The sequence below is a fragment of the Crinia signifera genome, chromosome 5 (genome assembly GCF_055691185.1).
Source record: "Crinia signifera chromosome 5, ASM5569118v1, whole genome shotgun sequence".
NCBI classification, from domain to species: Eukaryota; Metazoa; Chordata; class Amphibia; order Anura; family Myobatrachidae; genus Crinia; species Crinia signifera.
Window position 1 is genome coordinate 226,883,568 of NC_139221.1, and position 22,660 is coordinate 226,906,227.

The window sequence follows — 22,660 nt, forward strand, 5'->3', positions numbered from 1 at the left end:
TACATGCAAAAACAGCCGGTATTTATCATGCACAGAAAAAAATAATCCATCCAAATATCTCAGTTCATATTACCTCTGGCTTACCTGCCGTGCAGCAGGGTTTTGCCCAATTGCTTGCTGATTTGCTTTACTTATAAACATGAATCGAAGCTAAATTCCCACAAATGAATTGCGGTGCTCAGTGGAAAAGAGTCTGCCATCAAGAAGCTTCTGCCATCGAGCGTCTTTTCCACTAACTTCTGACAAAGGGCTCGACAAAACCCGTCGAGCCAGGGCCAGGTCGCCATGGTGACCAGATTCTGCTTCCTGGAGACTAGATTTGCCAGGAAGCAGATTGCACAGGGCAGAGTGATGCGCTTGCATCAATGGTAACAGCTGGGCAGCATGGTGGACAACCCATCGGCTGTTATCAGCATGTCCGCAGCACGGCTATTTCAAAACTCGAGCCGGCTCGAAAGACAATCGGAGCTCGTGGTCCACAGCCAATCAGGAGAGGCAGTGGTAGCTCCAGATTGGTTTGCAAGAGCCGCGAACCTGCTCAGATACAGCCGCGTGGGTTGTCCACCGCTCTACACAGTTATCACCCTTGGAAAAGAGCATACAACCCTTGGCATCAAGCAAGAAACCCATAGAAACAAGCATGTAGGTAAGCTGCACTTATGTGTCTGGCTCCTACACTTGCATCCTGGCTCCTAGATTTGAGAAAAATGTGTCTAGCCCTGTTCTAACACAGTGGCATATGCGTATTGTATATATAATATATATTAGCTGCTCTCACTTATCCAACACACTTTAAAAACACTTCACTTGTCATCTGTCACTAGTGCGGTGCCTTGGGCTGGTTTGCTTGGGTTGGCTTGGGGGTGTCCTGTGACTCTGGCCTTGAACTCCTAGAATTTTAGGGACTTACCATATGATGAGGTTACCTGGAAGTAGTGGGTAAACCCTTAATTTTTGTCCAAGATTATGAAAAAGCCGTACTGAAATGCAAAATTTACTGCAAAATGTATTATATATATTATTAGTATTGTTTGAATAGTGCACCAGAATTTTTTTTCCATTGCGTTTTTAGCATGTTCAGGATATTGAATTAACCGGAGAAAACTTTACAGAGATCAGACAAACTCCACAAACGTAGGGCACTGCTAATCACAAAGGGTGGAATTCAATGCAGGATTTTGACTGTCAGAACGTCTCGAGAGTTGGAATCCCGGGCCTTTTTTACCCAGCTCAACTGAATCTCAACAGACAGAATTTGAAGTTCCGGCTGTTGAGTGTCAGAAAATGGGTGCGGATTGTGGGATCTGTTTTTTGTCGGAATCCGCCTTCAATGCTGTCGGAAACAGCGGCCACTTTTTCCCCCAGTGGGAAAACTCCTATGCCTCTGTGGAAGTTAAACAGGCTGTTACATTGAGGGTTTTTTTTGCATCTTTTCAAACATTCTCTCAACATGACCAGATTACTTGGTATGAGGTTATCCACAAGTTGAGATTTGTTTGGGTACATAAGTGAAAGAAAAACAAATTGCTGCCAACTAATGCTACTGAAAACACAACTACAGATATTTTCACGCTTAACCAGTTCCTGCTATCATTGAAATACAAAGTTACTGAAGCGTGAGCTGTTGCACAAAGCTCATTTCGGATCATGCCACACAGTTACAAGAAATATGCTTCATCCATAGCTTTAAGCTTACACTACAAATAAAAAAAAAAGGAAAAATACAAATAAACAAAAATTAAAATAAAAAGCAATTCCCGAGGCTCATTTTCCTTAAAGAGGTTTCAGAACTCACATGTGGTAAAGTATAAATAAAACGGATTAAAATGACCTTTTACACAAATAATTGTTTGTATGGGTTGTTTGCTTGCTGAATTTCTACCATGGCCTTACTCTCCGTAACCACTGTGATATCCAGCTGCCTTTTATGTTTTAGCCATGGGCCACTTTCATCTCTCTAAGAATAATGATTTCCTATTCCTGCACACTGGTGATAAACTGTGAGAAGAACACACACTCCTTATGTTGCATAGAAACCATGCATAACAGTGGGAGAAGTCATCTGCTAACGATCACTGCCAATATCAGAACAGAGATGGAACCAGAGTGTTTGATAAGCGGCTGAAATGAGCACATTAATCCTGAGTTTGTTGTAGGAAAAAATGTATGTCCCTTAATAATGGACTACATTGGAGTCAACGTACATACTTTACAGCTGCTGAAGAGCTCTTACCGTACATGTAAAAGGTGATTCAAGGACTAGGGGGTATTTAAATGATCCCCTTGGGGGGGGGGGGGGGGGGGGTTTGATATTTAATTAATCCAATGGGGTGGGGGTTTGAATTTAAAACCCCATTAAATTTTGGCTGTTGGTTTCACCTGCGTTTACAACGGTTATATTAGATTTATAAAAATATAATGACCGTAAACAATTCTGTCCAGATTAAACATGGTTTCATTTGCAAAACAGAACAGTTATGTAATTTAACCATCAATCAACTGTGAAGCTCTGATAAATGTGTAAATGTCATATCCTATTTCACTGAAACAGAATATGAAAGCAGACAATCAATCATAAATGAAATTAATGGCCCATTGAATCACATCACACCATGTAAATGACAAAGTATTAGGGGGAGATTCAATCGCCGTCGAGCATCTCCCGTGGGGGAGATGCTCGACGGGCCCTATTCAATGCTGTCTTCCCCGACAGCATTGAACAGGGTTTTCTGTCAGAACGAGCCCGACATCTCTAGCTGTCGGGCTCGTTCTGCCGAGAACAGCCGGGAAGTGACGAGCTGCCGGCTGCAGCTCGTCACTTCCCGGCCGCAACTCGCGGCCACGCCCCCTTCTCGCCGCTCGGTGGCCGGGACATTGAATCCCGACTGCCGAGCTCCAGGCGAGCTCACCGAGAACGGGACAGGGGCACGGCTGTCGCACTAGCTCGACAGCCGTGCCCCTGACATTGAATACCCCCCTAAGTATTTTAGACTGGCAGGAAGCCCAAAATTATAGGACACAGCTCTCATCAGTTACATTTTCAATGCAAACAGCGCTGAATATGAAGGATTTTATTACATATATAAGAAGGGTTAATTCACTGGCGGTGACACTGTACTTTTAGACAAAGGGAGTATTCAATCTTGGGTTCCGACTGTCGAAATGTTCCACCAGTCTGAATCCTGGACCGTTTTCGCTCTGCTCGACAGTTGTTTTTAATATCCGAATGTCGACACAGTCGACATAGTTTTAGGTGCACAGCATCCACTCGTTATGCTTCGGGCACACAATTTTATTCTCCCACCAAGCCCTAGTGGATGGTAGGGCATGAAATACCGCCTGTCGGTACATGTCGGCTCATTTTGAATGTCAACCTAACCCATGTCGACCTAACTCATGTGTTGACCTAATGACTGTCGTCCAAATTATGGTCGACTATTTGACCGTATCCCAAAGGAAAGAAAGATCAACATGACTGCTTCCCCATACTAGATACAATCTGCAGGTGCTCTGCTTGGGAACAGTATGTCCAGTATACAACTAGATGGATTAAAAACAAAGGAGAGGGATTTACATAAATAACCTAGTTAAGCATAATTAAATTATAGTAACCTCTAATTCTTATTTAGTCATCCTGCACTGTCATGGTATTTTTAACCATTATAAGTAAGGATGCTCTTCTGTGGAATGAATGGGGGAAGGGGGCTGCTTGAGATTTAGCAAATTCACGTTAAAACAGTGATGTGTGTATAATAATAAATAAATGAAGTATTTGTTACTTGCTCTAATCAGCTGTGCACAAGCACTTCTCAAATATATGATACAACAGACAAAAATCCCACTAGGATGCCACTTGTAGTAATGGATAAAAAGTGATAATACTGAACGGCTACCAAAGTGATAGACTTGGACATTAAAGAACTTGTCTATATGGCAAACATTGCAAACTAATAAAGGTCTAAATAGATATAGGGTTTGCAAGTTCTACAGCCATAATAAGCCATGAGACAAGTAATGTAATGGTATACACATATATTACAAATTACTTTTTATTCTGTTGCTTATGTGCCGCATACCCTTGTACTTAACAGTGATGTCAACCACATCATACAAAACGTAGGCCAAATAATCCAAAAATAATTATATATAATGTATAATATTGCAATATGTAAATATATGTTAATACATAACCATATACAACTGAAAGTTAATTATAAAGTGTCAGAACAATTTATATTGAATTTATGAATGATGAGCAAGGCTGCTTCCAAAGACTGATCCATAAAAATGAAAGACTTTAATGTATACACCAGTGGTTCCCAAACTGTGTTCCGTGGCTCCCTGGGGTGCCCCGGGACACTTGCAGTGGTGCCAAGGGTTGGTGGCTCATGACCAACTTAAATTATTTATGATCAATTATGGACAAAACCAGTGCTTGTGGTTGCCAATCATAAAATAGTTGTCCAATCAGGAGCAAATCCTGCCCTTTACCACATGAACTTTACCAACTGAACGAAAGGATCACAAAAAAACACAATCTTCTAAAAAAAAAAAAATTTCGACACCTAGGGGTGCTGTGGAAAAAATCTGATACTCTAGGCTGCGGTGATTCAAAAAAGATTGGGAACCCCTGGCATACACACATTCTATTAAAAGAAACATCTTTCACACACCAGTGGATACCAATAGACATACCTACAATTCTGTTACTTACGAAAAAGCATAACAACGTAAAATTAGACTTTTCTGCAGAGATCGGCATTATGAAAATAACTTACTTTCCCCTCCAGGAATGCTTTGTTGTATAGAAACAGGCCAGGTCCTTGTTCTCTCTAATTATATTCATTTTGCATGAAGACCTTAAAAGAGAGGGGGAGAAAAAAAAGTATAATAATTGAACAAAATTTTCAAAGCAAATCACAAACTTCATAGAAACATAGTTCAACACACAAAAAGTAATATGTGACTATTATAATGAGTAATTGAAATAATGGCAGTCCAATTATCTAAATGGTGCTGGACAAACCAGTAAATGCTGGTAATAGATGATACAGACCATGCTTTAAATCTCCATTTAATGATGCTAAAGCTTCCTTTCCCACTATGTGGAAACATTCCTCATCTTCAAATACCAAACCATGTAGGTTTCTGACATTGTATATAAGTCTGGACTAATGTTAGATTGTTCATGTTTCCGGGAACAAATTATATAATTGTGTCCTGCATGGGGTCCGCGCCGGATTCATCCCTCCACTACAATGAATGGAGCGCCCAGTCTTCCCCACATTGGTGGGGTCAACTCAGTTGCAAACTATGTTTTGCCAAAAGTTTGCAACAATGGGCTTAAGTCAGACCTAATCGCACAGCTGCGAATATCGCAGACCGGACGATTTTCAATATATTATGCATGCCGGCGTTTGAGGGCGGTAACTGTCAGTTTTCTGGGAGGCAGCGTGATGTCAGCTCTGGTCCCGATCAGCCCGTTGCTATTGCAGCCGTCGAGTAGGGCATGGGCTACGCACAGACGGCACACAGTGGAAAAATCATTCCATAGTTAGATTTGCAGCTATTAGCTGATAAAGGTAATTTTCTCAAGCTAAGCAAATTGCAGACTTACAAGGGGCAGAATTTCACTGTGGTGGGCTGGCATACACCTAATCACAGGGCTCCAAAAATCATCAGCCCAGCAATCAGGTCTGAATTAGAACCATAGAACGCTCGCTAATTTCTTCAGCAGCCTATGGTGATCAAAGATGTATACTTGATGGTTGTTATGTGCGCAGGACACATATGACAAAGTTCAAGTGGCAGCTCAAATGTAATTTAAATCAGCCCCATCAGTGTAGTCACCAGACAATATCTCCAGATGGGGAGGGTAACAAGCATCATGTTTTCATAAAACTTAGGGGCACTCTCAAATAATGTGTGCCCTTAGTAGTTAATTCCTGGTAAACACCAAACAAGTGTACGCTATAGAAAAGCATTAACTACCAATGCACCAATAACAATAGTGAAATAGAGTGCAGTAGAGGGGAAAAGTACTGTTTAATCAAAGTCGGCAGTTTTTTAGTGAAGTTATGAAGACATAAAAACAAGGGCAGCACTGTAGTTCAGTGTATATGCCTGTGCCTGGGAAGCTAGGCGCTGCAGGTTCAAGACCCACCTTGCCCATAAATTAAAAACAGTAAAAAGGAAAAAAAATACGGGGTGGCTTCCCAGGCACATAGGGGGTTATTTTGGTTCACTCTCTCTCTGACATTCCTTCTTAGATGGACAAAACCATGTGCACTGCAGGTGGGGCAGATGTAACTTGTGCAGAGAGAATTAGATTTGGGTGGGGTTTTTCCTTCAAAGTGAGATCTATATTGCAGTGTAAAAATAAAGCAGTCCATATTTTCCCTGCATAGAAACAAAATAACTCACCCAAATCTAATTCTCTCTGCACATTTTACATCTGCCCCCTGCAGTGCACATGGTTTTGTCCATCTAAGAATAATTTTGTCAGAAAGAGTGAACCAAAATAACACCCAGAGTATTTAAAGAAAAAAAAATAGGTGGAAGATATAACAAGTGATATTCTCTGTATCACTCATTACAATTAAATGGTGATCCAGACAATCAGATCCTTTTTCAAACACAGAAAGAGCTGATTGGCTGGAGCACCATATAAAATTTGTAATGAGTTAGAATGAGAATATAACTCATTAAATCTTTACCTACAAAATCAATCTAGAAACATTTTCATACACATCATTTCATGTTAATGTACAAAGGTCTACATGGCCTCAACTTTTTGAATCACTATACACAACAATTCCTAGCCTTCTTTCACCATGAAGTTGATAAATTGTCATTACAGGAAAAGCACTTCAAACAAAGGCCAAAAAAAAAAAAACTGTAAATAAAAAAAAGCATCAACCACGAAAATGTAGGCTGCAAATTTAAAGATCATACCCACTAATCAAATTACATAAAATATATGAGAACATGGGTTCAAGTATATTTCTTCAGTGTTTGGAAACTCAAAGAAATAATTGTCACACCTAAAATATTTTTAACACTGAATTTGCTTTAAAACTAGAGGTTTATAAATCACCTCAGTGGAAATTATTGTAAGGTTGTCACTTGGAAAGACTTAATCTTGGCAGAGTAATCTCTAAAACAGAAGTCAGTCAGATGGAAAATCCATTTATAAGATGTGACAGCACCTGCTGCCCAAGAGCGGAGTACAGTGTATCACGCACTTCAAAAAACATCATCAGACAAAGCAAATCCAAGTGACCAGAACATGCCTTCTGCAGCAATTATACAGTAGGAAGTACATTTTTAGCTAACATTTACCCTGATCCACAATTTGAGAGAATTAGTTTAAATAAAGTGAAAAACACAAATGTGTCTAATTTAAAACAATACAAAAACTGTAATGGCGCCTACACAGGGCTATTTTCTAAGCGATGTGACTTCAATTGACTAAATCACTTAGAAATTAAACACACATCGCTGTTTATGTAGGGCCCATAGTGATAGAGATGCGCGGCACCGCACGTCAATATCACCAGGAGATGTATAACCAGCCTGCTGGATAAATCCAGTTAGATCGCTTAGCAAGAGACTGCACATCACCCATGTTTTGTGTAGTGGGCGATAGCGATCTGAGATCTTGCTTCTCCCATGCTTAATTTACTTGCTTACCTTAAAATCTCACATGCTTAGGTATATATTCAATTGTTGCCAGATCCATTCCAACATTCTTTTGCCGTAATGGATCCAGCGTTCAATGCAGCGGCCAAATCCGGATGTCGAATTTGGCCGCTGATTGATGCTCACCCGGCCGGCGTGGGGACCGGGTGAGCGTGGCGGCGGGAGGCAGCAGGAGCCAAGTCAGAGCCTGGACAGTGCTCACCCGGCCCGTTTCCGGGACAGATGAGTGTGGCAGGTGGGTATGGGAGTCGGCGGGTGGGTACGGGATGCGGCAGGAGGGTTAAGGGGTGACAATGGGAGGGTGCGGGCGGTGGACAGTAGGATGGCATGTAGGCTGCTGCTCACGCGGCGTCCTCCCTGCCTTAATCTGCCATCTTTTTATGTCTGATTGAGATTGCCCGAAACGGTTTTGGCTGTGTTTCCGGCAAAGGCAAGAGGATTAGCGGCTATTCCGTCAATTCACCTGTTTTTCGGCAGGTCGGAACATTTCAACCTGCCTGAAAACAAAAACTGCCAGCACACTGAATAGATCGGAACCCCTTCCGATCTATTCATGTCGAAAACTGCCATCTTTTCGGCAAGACGGCAGTTTCGACGTGCATTGAATTTACCCCTTAATCTCTATGCTTAATCGCTGGGGCACTTTCTGAGCAATCTAAATTCCAGGAAGCTCAAGGAAATCTCTCATGCTGAATCTCCAATGCTAAATCGCTGGCACAAATCTCTGTGTGTGTAGGCCCCATAACTTTGCAGAAGTCAAGACTGTGCTTCTCTAAAGTCTATATTTCATGAATTATTCAGACATTTAAAGCAAAAACTATTTTAAAAGGACTATGCCATTCTCAAAGAAGAATTGTTGACAAAAAAAAAGAAAATGTACAAATGATGTGCAAGTAAATTTGTGATGCTTGTACAACAGCCCTGTTTTCATATTATTTACATGCTATAAATTGTTAACTAGGACAATTTACTGCTAGACTGCTCCACCGATGTTTTACAGGTGTGTGTGTGTGTTTTTTTTATTTTTTATTACATTCCTAAGGATAATATGAGAATGTCAATGAGTTATGTGCAAATAAAACCATCAACTGAATATCATCCCGTGATCTTCCATTACTTTAGACGGGCGACCGGGTGCGATTAAACTATTGAACACTGTACAATGTTCTCCATTGGTCTAATAGGGACTTACCTAGTGCGGCTGGACCCGGTGGATCCTGCAATGTCTTCTAGGCACCCAAAATGAGGTATGTCATTGCAGTGCTTCCAGCAGTGAGTATTCCTAATCCTAACCTTAATTTAACACCCCCACAGCCTCTCTCTATCCTTCTGCTGCCAGTCCGTGCAATGTCAACAGATCACTGTAAATATCAGTAACTCATTAGTGTTCCAAATACATAAGCAACTGTCATTTCACATACCATATATACTAGAGTATAAGCCCACTTTTTCAGAACATTTTTTATGCTGAAAAAGCCCCCCTCGGCTTATACTCAAGTGATAGTCCCACTTGAGTCAATAAGTTTGCCCAGTTTTTTGTTGCAACATTAGGTGCCTCGGCTTATATTCGAGTCGACTTATACTCAAGTATATATACGAAATATAGCCATCTAATGGACTAAAAACAATGCAAGAATTATATTTTTCTGCATAAGTACTGGCTAAGAGGGAAGATACTAACTGCTCTTCTATAAGGATATGATTATCATAGTCACAAACATACAAAGAAAATATTACTCATTAACATACACTCACACAAAGGCCAGAATGTAAAGTCCAGATCTGCTGGTGATAAAGGTCAGAAACAAGATTTGTGAAGAACGCGAGTTAAAGTGCATACACACGGTATGATAAACAGAGCGATGTTGCTCATTTTAGCCCTTCTGAGTGATGCCATTTTATCGCACTGTGTGTGTGCTGCAGCCAGTGGGTCTTTTACAACACCCTCTGTCTTCTGTGCATGCACAGAGAAGGTAGCGGATTGTTAACGAGGGCCATGCAGAATGCAACATGCCCCCTTGCAAGTGTGTATGCAGTTGTCGATGCTGGCAACCCACGGCCGCCGATAACGGTGACTGCAGGGTTTGCATGTGTGCACGCACCTTTAGAGGAACAAAATGTGGATAATTGCTCTTTTAAGGGACCAAAATGTACAATATTGTATTTGGCAAATATAAAAATAATAATCACCTGCAAACATGTCGGTATGAGAAATTAACTTATTACAGATGACTATAAATAGAATGTATAACCAACTTTATTGTATACAATTTCCTAAGAATCATGCCAATTACACAATTTTGCAATACAATTTCTCATCTGTGTTCAAATTAAGAAAATAAATGATGTGGTCTGGAACAAGAAGAGCTGCCATTCTATGGGGGGTATTCAACGTGTAGGTCACTGCAGTCGAGCTTGCTCAAACTCCATGACCCTGTCCCGTTCTCGGTCAGCTCGACCGAGAACACGCAGGCGGGATTCAATGTCCTGCCTGCAGCGGGACGAGAAGAGGGCGTGGCCGCGAGTTGCGGCCGGGAAGAGGCAAGCTGCAGCCAGCAGCTCGTCACTTCCCGGCCATTCTCGGCAGAACGGGCCCAACAGCTTGTGAAGTCTGGCTCGTTCTGCCGAGAAACCCTGCTCAATGCTGTCGGCGAAGACAGCATTGAATAGGGCCCGGCGACCATCTACCCCGTGGGATTGAATACCCCCCATAGGCTGGAAATGTTTGCGTTCTTGCTTTACATTTAAGTAAAAAAAAAAAAAAGTGAAAACATAAACAGGGGAGGGAATGCAGTGTTCCCCAGATATACCGTATAAAACGGTGAGCACCATCCCATCAGTCTTCTTAGCCATTGCTGTGTGCTACACCTTTCACACAAAACTGGCATCTGCAGCTACATTCACTCTGTAGAACTTAAGGTGGCCATACCCCAGAACGATGTGCACACGATCCACACACTTTCAACGGATCGTGTGCATTGAGTGCATGTTGTGTGGTCCCGTGGGTCGAGTGGTCGGTCCTCAGATCAGACGTGCTGTATGTCTGATCTGTTGGCTTCCACTGCGGTTGTAAGCGGATCGAATGTGCTTTAAAAGCATATACGATCGCTCGTTCAACTACACTTACAACCAGCAGTTGACCAAGTCATATGCAGGTCATTCTGGTGTATGGGGGCCTTTAGTGAAAGCATGGATTGAAGACCAGTTGGTCACTTTGCTCTACCATTGCTCTATTGCCTGCCTAAGATTCATAAAAATCTTCTAAAGCCTCCCGGGAGGCCCATTATTTCAGCCAAAAATTCCCTCTACAGCAATGTATCCACCTTTCTCGATTGCTTTCTTCAAACAGCAGTACAAAAAAACAAAATCTTACCTTCAGGACACCATGACCCTTTTGAATAAATTGCAAGCCTTTGGACCCATACCTTCTGGTACCTGGCTCATCACTCTTGACATCTGTAGTCTATATATCAGTATTCCACACTCAGATGGTATCCAAGCAACCCAAGATCTACTATTGGCTGATACAGACTACCAAGGACCTCCAATTAAACTTTTTGTCACATTATTGACCCTAGCATTGCAACGGTTTCTTCCTTTTTAATAAACAATTTTTCCAGCAATGCTCCGGGTGTGCCATGGGCTCCCCGGTCGCACCATCGTTTTCCAATGCCTACATGGCCTCCTTAGAGCAACAGCTTTTCCATGACTCTGACCTGGGCACTAACATCATATTCTATACACGGTACATCGACGTTGTATTGCTGTTCTGGAATGGGACTAGAGAAGACTTTACCACAGCTGTCGATGAGATCAACTCCCGTGATTGCCCAATTAAATTTACTTTTTCAATGAGCCTGGAGTCAGTCAACTATCTTAACATTTGCCTATCTGTACAGAGTGGTGTTTTGAATACATCCATATACTCTAAAAAAAAAAACAACCGCAATACTCTCCTGCTTGCCCAAAGTCACCATCCACCAGCACTCATCAGAGGATTACCATTCTATTAATTATTATGGGTGAAGGGGATCACTAACTCTGAAGTGGTCCTGAAACAAGACCTTGATAAAATGCAATAAAAATTCAAAGCAAGAGGATATTTTCAACAAATCCTTGATGCGGCAGGAGATAAAGTTGGCCAGATTCCATGCATAGAAACATTGAATAAACATACACGTGATCATAACAAAGACATCATGGGCTGGGTCTGGTCATACAACTCTGCAGACCCCCACATTAGTTTTATATCTAGATCTTTGTGGCCAGTGATTCAAAGAGATAAAGACCTCCGGACCCTGAAAAACACCCATCTCATGTCCTGCTATACCCATGGCAGGAACATTAGGGATTGGGTTGTTCGCATGGATATCTCCACCCGCATCCCCCTTGATACTCATGTTAAGGCTGGAGGATGCTATCGCTGCGTAGGCTGCACTACCTGCAGTGCTATGACAACCACCAAGACTTGAAATGGTTACGTCTAGAGGCGCAATGGATCTTCAGATTAGACACCCTGAATCCCAGGGGGTTAAATGAACAGCTGTCATTTAATATGTTTCTATGAATCACGATCATACACTGTTTCCATTCTAATATTTTCCATTGATTTGACCTTCTCTGCCTTTTGTTGCTCTTCTCCTGTACTGCCATGTGCTATATCTTGTATGTTTTTGTCTTTTCACTTATGGTGCTTTTTCTGACTACAGGTCTTATGTTTTGCATCTCCAGTTTGCTACAGTGATCCACGCTGCTGTAGTTGCTGGGGGAATACCGGAAGTCGTCACATCACGTCACCACACCAGAGAGGACGCCAAACAGGAAGTGCTGAGCGGTGGCGATCAGGCAGCAGGAGGAGTCTGATGGACACCAGTGCCGGCCAAGGGGTATTTATGTGAGTATGTTGTGTACATTCTTTGTTCTTATCTTGAAAACGGAATAAACCCTGAAACATTGATAACTAGACCCTGTGTGTCTGTTACCCATGTATTGAAAGACAGAGTGTGTGCCACTTGTTCTCCCATCGCTAGACTATATACACAATATATTGTTAATGATACCTTTATCAAGCATAGCATGTAAAATATATTGTCTAGACTCTAGTGTGTACATACCTTATGCTGCCCAGTATTCACAATGCTATGACAACACCATACTGAAAAAAGTTAATAGGAAATCTACAGATTTATGGGACTATGAAGAGTTGGATGTAAACACAAATTTCTATTTTTTTCCCCTCAAAAAATATGGGAAAAAAATTGTTATGCATCCATACCTGGCAGCGGAAGAAGCATTTTTGGATAAGATTCATTACACTAACAGGGATGGTTAGGAGGGTAAGGGGACAAATAAGCACAGCCAAAGTACAGTAAGGACTTGTTCATGCAAAATGCTTAACATGCAGATGCGCCAGTTTAGAGGTGTGTCACTAGTGTGTGCTCTACAAATGTTGTAAAAATAATGGGTGACAAACTCAAGGAAGCAGCTGTGCAATACCGTACAGGTAATATGCTAATGCAGCAGGAGGCATCTGGTGCAAATAAACACCTTACAGCCTGGTCTGCTGTGGCCATCTGTCATCTGAGCAACCTTCAAATTATTCAGATTGCCGTCTTGGATTAGAATACAAGTGTGAATTTGCCCAAATGGCCACTGCTGACTGGTTTACGAAGTCTGAATCTCTCCCGTCTCCCCTTATGCCATTATAGTAATGCTGATGCTACATTCCATTTGCATTATTAATCGTTCTGTAGAAATAAAGTAGATTTCCAAATTATCTCCTAAAAAGGGAGGTGGAGAATGTGTGTACAGGTTTGACGTTAATAAAAACTTAAATCTTGTATATTCACTATTAGCTATTCATGACAGAGTTATGAGCATTACTATTTGGGAATTGTGTACTACTAACCACTGTAAAGCAAATATCGGAGGATAAACCAAGCACACTTACAACTGTCCACTCCAAGAGGGCGATTTAATTGTTCCAAGTGAACCCTGCTTAGCATCTATAGGAATGGGGTCTGTGACTGAGCAATTCATTTGTTTCCCATTCAGGTATCCAAACGTATTGAGCATGCTTGTAAGAACTGGGTTTAACCACACAAAGCAGATAAACGTATCTAAAAAAGTGGTTAGTGAATATAAACCATGGACTTTGCACAAATCTGGAGGCTGCAAGAACAAATATCTCCCCCCTGGCTAACGGGCGTCTAAACTAAGCAACAATTGAATTGCTCTGTTTTGGGCCGGTTTACATTGGGTATAATAATTGAATTTACCCCAAGAGAAAAATGTCATCATAGGAGTAACATTGCTACTTACAGCATGCTAACCAGATCTACGCTACAACTTTAAAGAGGACGGTAATGTCGCATAATTACAGTTGTAATGTCTCTTCGGTTACCATGCATCTAATTACCATGTTAAACTTGTTGGCATGCCCGTGCCTGTATTCTGGAATTGGCATAGTAAACTGTGACAAAACTGAGTGTCAATACTCTATACCCCACACTAAAGAATAGACCTGGCAAATTTACTATTGTTTAATCCAGGATTAAACCAGGCACATTTGTTACACAAACTATGGGGGTCATTCGAGTGCGGTCGCAGTTGCTATCCCTGCTGCTTCCTTGGAAGCAGTAGTGATAGCCCTGTATGGTAACGCAGAAGGAGGCCTCTTTTAAAAGCAGATGCCCCCTGCTGCAGTAGTGATCCAACCTGCGTCCTAGGACACAACATCAAATCTCTCTCCCACCATCAATGGAAATCCCTCCCTTAAATGGCAGAAAGTGTCTGATGCCGGGCTGTGTATCATGATGCAGGACCTGTTCAGTAGAACCGCACCCCAATGACCCTCTATAAACATGACTCATTCCCACGATTAATAGAAATACATGGCTTACTTTTGTAATGAACAGCAAATGATCATGTTCACTCTTAGGCAAGATTCAGTTTGCCTCTGTCTGTTCCAATTACAGGCCTGCGATCAACCAACAAATTACGTCTAAGACCATACTTAATGCAGGTTTCTGGTTGCAAAAATCTGGATGAAGTGTTCTACTTTAGGACTAGCAAGGAGTTGATTGTGGACCTCTAAATAAAATAGCTCTTGGCACTTTATCTGTAAGCAAAGGCTACGCAGTACAATCCACAGCTTATGGAGGGTCACTCTAAGAGAAAATAATGCACATTTATATCTGTTCTCTCCAGATATAAACAAAGCTCATTTACTCCTGTTCAAGGAGAAAATAAGAATGCACATGCTACTCATGAAGAGCTATGCATATATGACCAGATCTGTACACTGCACAGAAGCACATTGCACCGTTTATGCTTGCAATTTACACAATAATTTAATTTCAGGGCTGCCTTATAGCATTCCACAAAATAGAGTAGAGAAGAGTTTGCTAGAACAGGGGCTATATAGGGAAGTTAAATAGGTTTTTGTGCCGGTGCTGGCTGAAAAATACACACAAGACGATAAATGAATTAATCATTTTTACTTAATAAAATATATATGACAATATATAATAACAAAAATTGGACAAATAATAACTTAAAAAGAGAAGACTTTTTGAATGTACCTCAGTCTCTCAATTATATTGAGTGGTAAAGATAAAAAGTCATATGTCAGTTGAACAGGGATAAATAGACATTACCATCCTTGGTCCTCCTCAGAGACTGTAGAGGGAATTGTAATCCAAGGGATTTGATTATTAGACCAACATTTCCCAGTACTCTAGGATTTCCAAGAGCTCAAGACTCCCATATTGTGGCTCACCCTGACATCTGATTAAATTAGGGATCGTGCTTTTATCCCACAGCCTCAGCATTCTCAGATTCAGTTCAGCGTGGTGTGCTCTAGGTCGGGAGAAGGGAGTAGGTCTCCAAAGAAGATAGTCCTTGTCAACTGACAATTTAAAAGTGCTCAACGCGTTTCCCCAGCAGGTGTCCAGCTTCCACAGGAGCAAGTGTTGACTGTGTCCACAGTGCCTAGTTTTATACCACTGCAAGGATTTGCTAAATTGCCTCACCTGTGTGAGTTCCACCCATTAACAAAATAAAAACTAATTTACCGTCTTGTAAAACACATTTCACTATATAGGTGGCAGTCTTATTTATTAATAATTGTTTGTTACATCATAAAAAAAAAACATTTGTAAAGTGATGAAACAACTTTTTTTTCCACTTTATTTAATTTTAAATTCATATATAAAAAAACAAGGACAAGGCATATAGATTAAAGAAAACAATAGCACAATTGCAGACATAAGGGAAGGTATTTCTAGTAAGTACCTAGTGAACACATTCGAGTTAATTGGTTATATCAGGGTGGTTACTAAACTCTTTACAGAAAAAGTCCCCGGACATCCAACATATCACGTGGCTACCCCCACCTCTTATAACTAGTGGCATTTATTTAAGAGCAAAATACTAACTTACGAGAAGAAAATAAACAAATTATTTTCAGTTTACATTAATCCAGGTGCATATTACTAATTACTATCTAGTGATAACTTATTGATACCAATTCTAAACTATCTATTAAGAAATATCAGGACATCAAATATTAGTGCCGTGCCTATCAAAATATTTTCTAATCCCTTTAATTTAAAGTGCTTTTTTAAACAATAAGAATCTCGATTGCATCATAATTATTTAACCTTCAGTGTAGTACCCAGTGTAGACAACGTAAAGGGGAAAGCGGAAAGTGAAACATATTAGTAGATTATATTATGAAAGCTTCATATATTGTACATAATTGTCTTTCCCCCTATTAGTTTTAAGGGACTATTTCCCACCCACAATTAAACCCTCTTTAGTTTAATCCCTATAAGGGTGCCTTATGCTTACATCGCAGGCTATCAGGCCGTAATTCTTACCTCCCCCTTACGTCCAAATCCAACATTTGCCTAGTCCTTATCCTAACCCCCCTGCCGTTTCTTCCCCCCCCCCCCCCCCCCCCTCCTCCCCCGGCACTGTCATAGTAAAAATAAAATACAAAAGAGAACACTCAACTAATTGCAATATCTATATCGCTATCTTTCCTAATCTGCTATCCAATTTTCCCAAATTCTATCAAACGTGTGTAGGGTACCTCGGGATAAAAAGGTATATTTTTCGTTGGCTTTAGTTGTCTTTATTAGAGCCCTCCAACTTTCTATTACAGGACCTTCTTTAGCCAGCCACTTCCTGGCGATACATACCTTGGCGAGGGTAAATGCAATAATAAGAAATTGTCTTAGGTATTTATCGCACCTATTCTTGTCCAATATCGCCAAAATACTAGCTTTCGTTGTACAAACTTCCTGGGGAATACCTGATCTCTGGAGATCTTTAAACACCTCTTCCCAGAATTTGGCCACCTCTGGACATTCCCATATAAGATGCCAATAATCGCCTGTAACAGAGGGGCATCTAGGGCACCAATCGTTCACCCTACCCCCACAGCCAAAGAGTAGTTTTGGGGTCATGTATGTTCTATGAATTATGAATAACTGAATTTGTTGAAATCTGAGTTGCGCTGTGGCCAATCTAATGTTCTCCAAAGCTTCTAGCCATTCCTCATCGGTCAATGGGCCTAGGTTACTTTCCCATTTCAACTTAGGGTACTTGTTTCCTAGAACGGCCACAACGATTTAGATCGTTGTGGTCGTAAGATAAAAAATCGGATCGATCGCATCGCATGCGATTTGGTCGCATACGATGCGACCGATCCGATCGACCGATTTTTCACCCGATTTTTTTTTTTTTTCACCTGATTATTTTCAATTGCCCCCACAAATGTTACTAAGTGGGCTAGACCCCACGATAGACGTCAACCCGAAGCGTGGCGAGCGCAGCGAGCCCGCGAGGGGCGGCGGTGCGCGTCCTCCGACCTTTTCATTCCCCTACTATCCACTAGGGCGTGGAGTGAGAATAGAATAGTGTGGCGAGCGCAGCGAGCCACCGAGCCCGAAGCGTGGCGAGCGCAGCGAGCCCCGCGAGGGGACGCGTCTAACTTCACAGGTATACGCGTCCCCTCGCGGGGCTCGCTGCGCTCGCCACGCTTCGGGCTCGGTGGCTCGCTGCGCTCGCCACACTATTCTATTCTCACTCCACGCCCTAGTGGATAGTAGGGGAATGAAAAGGTCGGAGGACGCGCACCGCCGCCCCTCGCGGGCTCGCTGCGCTCGCCACGCTTCGGGTTGACGTCTATCGTGGGGTCATGGCGGGCACATAAAAAATGTGAAATGGGTCATATTGGCCCATTTCACCTTTTTTAACATTTTTCCCTATGTGAGATGGACTTAATCAAGTCCATCTCATCTTGTGCCATTATAATGGCACAAGACCGACAAGATCCTCCCGATTTCAATGTTAAAAGATTTTTTAACATTGAAGTCTATGGAAAAATCGGGTCAATCGGTCGGTCGCATCGCGGCCGATTTTAATTGGTCGCGACCGACCGATTGACCCGATTTCTGTCAATCAAAGTGAAAAAAGTGTAAAAAATCGGCCACATCGTGAGGATCGTGTCCCTTAATTAAGAGCCACGATCACTCACGATTGTGGCCGTTCTAGGAAACAAGTACCCAACTTAGTCTCAGGGAGGTTTCCTTTATTTAGTTCTTGGCTGAGGATCGAGAAAATGTATGAGATCGCATGCTTGTTCGGGCATCTCTGAAGCAGTTTTTTAGATAGGGAGTGTTCTAACATTAAGTTAAGGCCCCTGAATTGTACAGAGAAGGCGTGACGTAGCTGAATATATCTAAAGAAATAATTATTAGGAAGAGAATAAGTGACCTTCAGTGAGTTGAATGATTTGAATTCCCCATTGTGCACCAGTTGTCCTAATGTACTAATCCCTTTCTCCCCCCAGATGTTCTTCATTTGTAGATTCCCCAACTCTGATAGCATACTAGCGTTAAATAGCGGAATTTCAGGATCTAACCCCCGGCTCCCGAGAATATTTTCTACTTGCTTCCATACCAGGTTCATTTGTTGTATTATTGGCGGCCAAATCCTCCGCTGGTTATCTGCTAATAGCATTTGAAGGGGAGTATGGCCCTTCGTATTCAACCTAATTAGTTCTGTTAGCCCATCTTCTCTTCTCGGGATCAGCAAACTCCTGATAGAGGCCAACTGTGTAGATAAGTAGTAGAGGTGGAGATCTGGGAGTGCCAGACCTCCGACCCGCCTACTCCTAGACAGCGTTTTTAGTCTAATACGCGGTCTCTTTTTGGCCCAGATCAAAGAGGATATTAATCCCTCCAATTTTTTAAAAATGGTCTTCGGGAGATAGATTGGGGAATGTTGTAATATATAAACAATTTTAGGTTGAACTAGCATTTTGACCAAATTAACTCTACCTGTAAGCGTTAGTGGGAGTCGTCCCCATGCACTTATCTTAGATTTAAGGTACTCTAGTTGTGGAGTGATATTTAAAGGGATGAATTTGGCCATATCACTTGAGATCCTGATGCCCAAATATTGGAAGTCAGTAACCCATTTTAGGGGTGATTGGGCATGTACCTCTGGTGGGCAAGGGCCTGTTATGGGGAGTATACATGATTTCTCCCAATTTATACGGAGACCAGAGAAATCCCCGAATTTTCCCAGCATTTTGATGAGCCCCGGTACTGCCTCCAGATGATTATTAACAAAGAGCAAAATGTCGTCGGCGTATAACGCAATACGATCCTCTGAATTTCCAATTTTAATCCCCTGAATCTCCTCGCTTTTTCTAATAAGACAGGCCAGAGGTTCCATAGCAATGGCGAAGAGGCCCGGGGACAATGGACATCCCTGACGGGTGCCCCGACCAATCTCAAATCTCTGCGATATATATTTATTGACCGAGGTTCTGGCCACTGGAGACCCATATAGCACCTTGATCCAGTTAATGAAAACTGGACCAATACCGACCCATTCCATGGCTTCCCAGAGGTATGACCACTCAATTGTATCAAAGGCTTTTGTTGCATCGAGTGATATTATAGCAGCCTCTGAGGAATCATGTTGAGCCTGTAGTTGTGTATACAGCCTTCTAATATTAGATGTTATAGATCTACCGGGAATAAACCCCGTCTGGTCGCCATGGATAATCTCACCTAATGCCACATTTAGTCTCCCGGCCAGAACCTTGGCCAACACCTTAACATTGTTATTCAAGAGAGAGATTGGGCGGTAGGATTCCACCTCACCAGGATCCCTGCCCTTCTTCAAGATAATAGTTATTAATGCCTCGGACATAGAGTCCGGGAGGATCTTATTTTCATATATATCATTGAATAGGGCATGGAACCTGGGAATAAAGAATTGTTTATATTTTTTATATAAGTCATGTGGGATTCCATCCATACCGGGGGCTTTGCCCGTTGGTATAGAGGCAATGGCCTCCTCTATTTCTTTTTCAGAAATAGGGGCGTCAAGGATCTCCTTAAGGTTTATGGGTAATGATGTATGTTCAATACTAGCTAAATATTCACGAATTTCTACAGGTGGGTGAGTTTGCTGTGACTGGTATATTTTATCATAGAATTGACTAAACTCTTCCGCTATATCTGGGGTGTAGTGGAGTGATCGACCATCCACTGTCCTAATTCCAGATATTACATTAGTGTTATTATCTTGACGAACTATATTAGACAAAAAACTCCCCGGCCTATCGCCTCCCATATATCTGCGGTGCCCTGCATATAACTGCCTATAGTGTTCTTTCTCTAGCAGGCACTTCTTCCATTCATCTTGCGCTTGACTCCATCTGATTTTATTCTCTTCATTTGGGGTCAGGAGATATTCGCTTTCAAGATTATTACATTTTAATTCTAGGTCCTTCTCCTGTTTCTTATAAGATTTTTTTAGGCCCGCTATCTCCCTAATTAGAGTCCCTCTAATATACGCTTTAAACGTGTCCCAGATCACCCCTTTTGTGGCGGAATTATCATTCAACTCAAAGAAGTCCTTCCATGACGCCTCAAATTTACCCCCCGCATCAAGCTGCGTTAGCCAAAATATATTAAGTTTCCAGTAAGAGAATCCTTTGTTCCCACCTATTATTAATTTAAGGAGGAGGGGAGAGTGATCAGAGATGCCCCTTGCCAAGTAAGCGATGTCCTGGATATAGGGAACTACCTCATCAGTTACCAGGGCCAAATCAATTCTAGAAAAGGAATTGACCGCTGATGAATGGCAAGAATATTGTAAGGTCTCCGGGAACCTTTCCCTCCATACGTCCCTCAAGCCCATCTCCTTAATTAAATGGAAGAAGCCTGTTTTTGTATTTTCCTTGCGGTTAGCCCTGCATGAAGTGCCTGTCCTATCCAGGGAGGGAATCAATACGTTATTAAAATCGCCGAGCATAATAACAGGCATTCCCTGGTGTTGCACAACGAAAGTTGCAGCCAATTTCAAAATTTCTGAGTTATATGGGGGAGGGATATAGACTGTCAGTAATAAAAACGGCCAATCCCCCAGTTTCCCCTTAATAAAGATATATCTACCCCACTGATCTATTACAGTCTTCTCGGGGACAAAGGGGATGCCCTTGCATATCAAAACAGAGACTCCCCTGGAGGCGGAGGTATGAGTTGAATGGAAAGACCATCCTATCCAAGGACGTTTTAACGCCTCCGTTTTTTCCGCCTCCAGGTGAGTCTCCTGAAGGCAGATGATATCTACACTGTGGCTACGTGCCTGTCTTAACACCAAAGCTCTTTTTATTTTATTATTTAGCCCACGCACGTTCCACGTGAGAACACGATAATTAGCCATCTACCCACAACGAAAAAATTTGCCACCCCATCCCCAGATTATTAATAATCAACATAGCAGTAAGCAATATACACATAATACATAACAAAGCATAACATCCAATGACAGTGCCAGTACCCATCCCCGTCCCGCCCCCCATCCTGCATGTCAGAACTCCTCTTTTCCCACCATTGACATGCTTTATTCCAAGGAAAAAAAAAAAAAAAAAAAAATTGTTCTCTTTTGTTCCAGATAGGGCAATCAAATCTGATGACCATGAGCAGGGAAAAACGCTCCTACTCCTCAATTTAGCATCAGGGCCTAGTCCACTGTAGATTAAGTACTGAGGTTAGTGCCTAGTGTAAAATATCAACAATAAGGGTCTATTAGTACTCTTAATTTATCGTCTAGAGTCCATCTGCCGACCGCCAGAAAAATTTACATCCAGCCACGATGCTGCTTCTTTAGGTGAAAGAAAGAAAACTGCAGAACCGTTGTGTATAACCCGGAGTTTTGCTGGAAACAATACTGCATATTGCAGATTCAATTCTCTCAGACGTTTCTTGACCTCAAAATACTGAGCTCTCTCACGCTGGATTTGCACAGCATAGTCAGGGAATACTAGAACTTTTATATTATTCCAAATCAAGGGACCTTTTGTTCTAGAAAGTTTGAGGATCATATCCCGATCAGTGTAATGTAAGAGTCTGGCTATACACGTACGAGGTTGCGCACCTGGCGGTGGGGCCTTAGTAGGGACACGGTGTGCCCTTTCTATCGAGAAAAATTTTGAAAATTTCTCTTTCCCGTACGCTTTAAATAGCCATTCTTCCAAAAAGGTCTCTGGGGTAGACCCCTCCGCTTTTTCTGGCAGGCCCACGAATCTTATATTATTTCGCCTGCTACGCCCCTCCATTTCTGTCAATTTCGAGTTAAGTTGGTCTACATGTGTGGAGAGTTTCTGCACTTTGTCTTCTATGGGTCTAATTGTATCCTCCAACTGTGAGGTACGGTTCTCTACTTCTTTAACTCGGTCCTTGACCTTTTGGACTGACTGCCTAATCAAGTCCAGGTCCTCTTGTATTTTCTCAATCTTTGAGGTCAGCCTCCCCTCACTAGCAGTGAGCGCTTCCAACACTCTCTGTGTTGATGTATCAATTGTATCATCTGTAGCCGGAGCTGCAGGGGGGCTAACTGTCTCAGAGGAGGGGGTGGAGGGGGTATG

The 22,660-nt window shown here is 42.0% G+C and overlaps 1 protein-coding gene across 5 annotated transcripts in view; it reads right to left on the reverse strand.

Moving 5' to 3' along the window:
- DNAJC13 (DnaJ heat shock protein family (Hsp40) member C13) overlaps positions 1–22,660 on the reverse strand; it is a 198,686-nt gene that overhangs the window by 153,186 nt on the left and 22,840 nt on the right. For all 5 annotated transcript variants that reach the window (XR_014475029.1, XM_083188595.1, XM_083188594.1 and 2 more), the window contains exon 2: positions 4,779–4,859. Coding sequence is in view for 4 of the 5 variants with exons in the window: in XM_083188595.1 (XP_083044721.1) it covers positions 4,779–4,846 (68 nt within the window). In the remaining variant the exon portion in view is untranslated. The remainder of the gene's footprint in view (positions 1–4,778; positions 4,860–22,660) is intronic.